The 5267-nt window shown below is 37.4% G+C and overlaps 1 protein-coding gene across 1 annotated transcript; it reads left to right on the forward strand.

Annotated features, from left to right (window-relative positions):
- The first annotated feature begins 407 nt into the window (after positions 1–407).
- Positions 408–4699, forward strand: LOC144961610 (DNA-dependent protein kinase catalytic subunit-like). Its single transcript, XM_078894736.1, has 5 exons — positions 408–417; positions 2251–2318; positions 2725–2767; positions 3427–3523; positions 4636–4699. The coding sequence occupies exons 1-5, from the start codon at positions 408–410 to the stop codon at positions 4697–4699; spliced, it is 282 nt and encodes a 93-aa protein (XP_078750862.1).
- The last annotated feature ends 568 nt before the right edge of the window (positions 4700–5267 follow it).

The raw sequence follows: 5267 nt of genomic DNA on the forward strand, positions 1-5267 counted from the left end.
TGGAAAAACCTGAAAAGAAAGCCCAACATGTGATGTGTGTCCATGCCTGTGCTCCATAAGAGTGATGGGCATAAGTAAAATTCAGAAAATGTGTGAGCGGCACTTGTATCAATAATGATGAGAAATATAGGTATGGAGAAATGCCAGATGAAAACAGAGAATAAAAATATCACGTTTGTCAGAGTGGCTGATGGCTCAGTGGCTAGTGCAACTGCTCGCTGATCTCTCTCTCTCATCTCTCTTCTCTCTCTCTCATCTCTCTCTCTCTCTTCTCTCTCTCTCTCTCTCTCTCTCTCCTCTCTCTCTCTCTCAGCCGTGTCAGTTGGATCCCAAGTTTGGCTCTGACACCATGATATTTTTATATTCTGTTTTCATCTGGCACTTCTCCATACCGTATATTTCTCATAATGGGTATAAGTAAGTAATATTCAGTGTGTCAGGGATTGGATGAAGTTAATGATTGCAAAACTATAGCTCCAATGTTATTCCAAGTACTTTAAAAACAAAGAAACACAAAAAGATTAAATTCCATTTGTTATTTCTTTCGGAAAATTTGCCGTTACTTTAGATATATAAATAATATGAAATTGAATGTAAGCTTCAATTTAATTACAAAACAGATCAAAGAAATGTTTCGGTTTCCCCTTTATTAACAAAACAGTTTTGAGCAGCAACATTTATGTTACTGGAAGACTGAAATACCTCAGCAATCGATGCAATGCAGTGCCGTAAATGACTAGAGTGAGATGGCTTGCTCAAGACCAAACAGCATAGCAGGTGGGAGTCAAATCTAGACACAAAGGGAAACCATTCCACTGCACTAAACTGCCCTCAAAGTGACCAAGCTGTTAAACCTTATTTTCATTTCATGACCTCGTATTTTCTTTCCTCTTCTACACTGATTCATTTAAAGGAGAAGAATTATATTCTTATTTGTCAATAATATTCTATCTATTCGTTGATTTGAGTCTTAATTTTTTTAAAAAATCCTTTAAATTTTTATGTGTTCAATGTTGACAACCATCATAGCCATATATGAAAAAAGACCAGATCTTCTCTGAGGGTTTGCTTAAAAGGATAAACACTTAAGCTATCCTTTTCTCGAAATTTTTGTTTCTCATTGGTTTTGAATGAGATAAATACCAGATAAGATAATCCATTGTTTGGTACAGTAGAACAATGAAAGTAACGTACTCGGAAATAGCGACGACTCGGAAATAGTGAGTAAAATCTAAATCCCCGTTTTTTTCTCTTATTTGAGTTTTATAAAATTAGCATGCAAGTAGCGAGTATGAAAAAGAGGTCAACTCGGAAATAACGAGCATTTCCTGCCTAGGACTTCGAACGATAGTAAAGCAAAACACCAGACAAGGCGATTTAAATATTTTTAGCCTAGCTTTTCTCTTTTCTTATTTTCGTTACGAGTAATATTACGAGTAGCCTAGTCTAGAGTACATAGTAGGCGAAACAAATTTGGGTGGGGGTTGGTGTGTGTGTTTCTGTGCATGTGGGGGTCAATTATTCACCCAATGTGGTGCCACGCGACGCGCGGAGGTAAGCACTGGCAGCCAACATGTCAACATGCCTCACTTCGCAGCATCGGTCAGCAAGTCGCATTCGTTAACGAACGACACAATCAGCGAGAGAGGGGAGCGTGGAACCATCATTTCAGGGGTCAGTGATTGAGTGATGCGCTTGCTTACCTCATCAAACATGCCTAGTGCATACAAACACTCGCACACACACATACACGAAATCTTGATGGAAAAGAAGGGTGGATCAACTTCAACCTGTGCCATCATTAAGTAGTAACGAAGGCTGTGTTCAACTCCGCCCTCACCCCACTTTATCCACACACAGTCATTTGCACGCACGCGCGGCACACACGCACAAACACACACGCACACATACACACATTGTCTTACCATATTTTGTACGCCGAGTGACCTTTCCTGGCAACTCGGGTATATCGAGAACTCGAAAATAGCGAGTAATCAGGAGTGGGCCCGTCGAACTCGCTATTTCCGAGTTCTACTGTATCAGAAGTTTTGTAATGTGGATTGATGTGTAAAGAGTGTTTTCAGGATTGCTATGAGCATATAAAAAGATAAAGAAAACAAAAAGAAAAGAAAAGAAACAAAGAAAAAGAACGAAACAAATTATTGCCAATATAATTTCCTCTTTTAATTGAGTGCTCCATCCATTTTATTATAACTGATAAAACTTTTTAAATTTCTAGTTTCTAACCAGTCCCTGAATTGATTCCGTTCCGTCTGACCAGTCAGCTGTTGAACCTGACCCTCCCAATGCAGCCAAAGGTTTGATGGAGGGAACCATGAGGCATGTTCTTAGGGCCTGAGGAACGATTCAGATTGTTTTTCAGCACCATGGATGTATTCATCAAAGAACCTTCCATGGATGGCTGGTTTGTACACTTTTGATTTTCCTTTATTTTTTTCTTTTTAATCAGATTAGCAATTAGGTGTCTTGAAACCAAACCTCTAGTAGACCATGAGGAGATATTGTAATTGAAGTAATGAAGTATAAATAACAGTAATGATAATGATCGAAGTGATCGTGATGGTTATGGTAAAAATATAATGAATGATGATGATGATGATAACGACGATGTGAGATGACAATGACAACAATGAGATGTTATTTGGAAATTTAACTCACTTGTTTACTTTCTACTCCCTTTTTTTTTGTCCGTAATAATTTCAGATGTTTGCTGAAAAACAAATAAAGCAGCAAGGACTTCCAGAGGGTAAGCAGTGTGATGGGATAACAAGAGTTGTATTTATCATTGATATATAGTGGAAGGAATTCCTAATTATGGTAACAATATTTAAACTGAAGACAAGGGATAATTTGTTTGGAAAAACTTACACTTTCCTTAAGAGTTTGTTTAATTTTGGCTCCATGGGCTCTAAGTTTTTAAAGTCCACTGTTGTATTGTTAATAGGGCAGCTAAGTCATGACGTCACCTCCCCCCCCCCCCCTTTTTTTTTTAAGGGGTGGGGTGGGTGTACACAACTATCTGCAGTAATGAGTCATTGACTTGCATAATTAAAATACCTTACTTCGAAATGTGGAATTAGTACAAAATGCATATTAAATAAAGTCTCACATGGCAATAAAGCTGGTGGATTCGGAGTTTATTCCAGTTTCTATTGCTATTTCTAATGGACAATAACAAATGCTTGTTATCCTTTAGATAGGATACCAGTTGCTTGCAAAGCACCGCAGATCCAATAATCATAGCTACCCAAACTCCACTGAGTGGACAAAAGAGTCAGAAAAAATCAATCCAAACTCAGTCTAGAATGAGACTTTCCCCTCGTTTCTTTGATGATTATTTGCCATTTGTCTGATGTTTATTTTACAATTGTCTTTTATTTTCATCCTCCTTGAACCACCTTGTAGATTCCCTGGAAGCAACCGAGAAGAGTTGGTACCCCAGACAGAAAATTGAAATTGCTAAAAGTAAATTAGAAGGCAATCATCCCTCACACATCATGAAGTAAGTACACACCTTTTTCAGTTTCAGATTACAATGGTGTCCACTATAATGCATGGTCCTAGGTAATCAGCAGATTGTGCTTATAGCCGAGTCTCATTTTATTTGTCATATGCCAACGTCCCTAAGGTTCAGTTTGTAAAAGCATGTTTCTCCTCTGAGTTTCTATAGATGAGGCACTGGTACAATTACAAGTTTGAAACTGCCCTTTAGATTTTTTGTTTTTTTGGGTCTTTATTTATTTATTTTTTTGCTTGCTCACAAAATGCGACGAAATTATGACACATTTGGGGCGTGGCATGAGAAGAGTGTAATTTGTTGCTGTGCCTAACTATGTCTGGATAGATGCGTGTATGTGAGCTACTATTCTCACAAGTTAAGTTAAATGATGTCTAATGGTTTAAGTGCTTCTTTAACTTAAGCTGTTAGTTTGCTCTTATGCCATCCTTCTCCTATTTCTCTTCATCATCATCATCCACTTCCTCAACTCCTCCTCTTTTCCGTCTTCTCCGTCTCATTCTCCTCTTCTTTGTGCCATGATCCCACCTACTGGTCCCTGTCCACCACTCCCATGCTATTTCAAGGACTACCAAAGCCACCAAAGTTATAGAATGGTGTGATTCATGCAAGAGATTTGATAGAATAGGTTCTGAGCATTTCAATCGTTTCACCAAAACATGATTACTGGTTTATTTGGATCTCTTAACCATAACATTTTAAAACTTGTTGGAAAAATTAGCCTTCTTTAAGCAGACTTCATTAAGATGTGTGCTTATAAATGGGTAAATTTATACAGTAAAGATTCTGTTTCATGCCTGGAGCGTGCTTATAGCCAGATTCTCCCTTTAACCAGTGTGCTATAACTGGAAACATTGTACAATTATCCTTTAAATCAGAAGTTTTTTCCATTTTTTATCTGGTCATAACTGCAGTATGACATTGTCTTCATTTACGCTCAAGTCGTATTGCCATTACTACTGTCTTGGTGAAAACGGGAAAATGACATAATGGTAATATTGAAGTTATATTGTAGCTGTCTAATTTCACTTGAAATTTAGATTTTTCAATGTAGTTTGGAATTGGGATTTTAAACTCCTTCTCATTCCATTATACAGAGAAGAGCTTGCTTGTAGTGGTTTGGTGAAGAGACCTGCCCACAAGAAATACTTGGAGTCCTGATGGATCCACTGACCAGGTTAGAAGTCAACTCCCTGCCAAAAGATTATCAGTGGAGGACCAAGTGGCAGCCCTCATCATCAGGCAACAGATCCAAACATTCTTGGGCTGCTGTCTATGTCGGATGGAGTGCTTGGATTAACACAACATCAAATATTAATTATGCAACACACACACTAGTTATGCTACAAAAATCAATGACGTGCTTATTGTGAATTTCATTAAAATATACTGGAGACGAAAAGGCTTTTAGGGTACTGTTTTTTTTCCTTCTCAGACAAGATTATCAATTAGTCCATATGTGCCAGTGGTTAAGATTAATATTCCAAATTTTGTTTACTCCTGATTATGTGCTTGCTTGATGAATAATTTCCTTTTAGGAATGCCTTAGTGATGTCATCTAACAATGTAATGCGGTTTGCGTAATTCTATTTTGTTTCCATTGAAAAAATGTGTTTGAATCATTAGATTAAAGTCAAATGTCTACATGTTTAACTGATTTAGGCTTGAATCTAATGAATTTTATCTCCACTTAAGAACAAAAAAAAAACCAAGCTGATTTATGCAAGTT

The sequence above is a fragment of the Berghia stephanieae genome, unplaced genomic scaffold (genome assembly GCF_034508935.2).
Source record: "Berghia stephanieae isolate SIO BIC M18660-M18661 unplaced genomic scaffold, UCSD_Bste_1.3 scaffold3281, whole genome shotgun sequence".
Lineage (NCBI taxonomy): Eukaryota > Metazoa > Mollusca > Gastropoda > Nudibranchia > Aeolidiidae > Berghia > Berghia stephanieae.

Bases quoted from the DNA above. Each gene is read 5' to 3' on its own strand.
- LOC144961610 (XM_078894736.1), top strand. The intron at 2,319-2,724 runs GTTTGATGGAGG...TAATAATTTCAG, and splicing joins CCCTCCCAATGCAGCCAAAG to ATGTTTGCTGAAAAACAAAT. The intron at 3,524-4,635 runs GTAAGTACACAC...TCCATTATACAG, and splicing joins CATCCCTCACACATCATGAA to AGAAGAGCTTGCTTGTAGTG.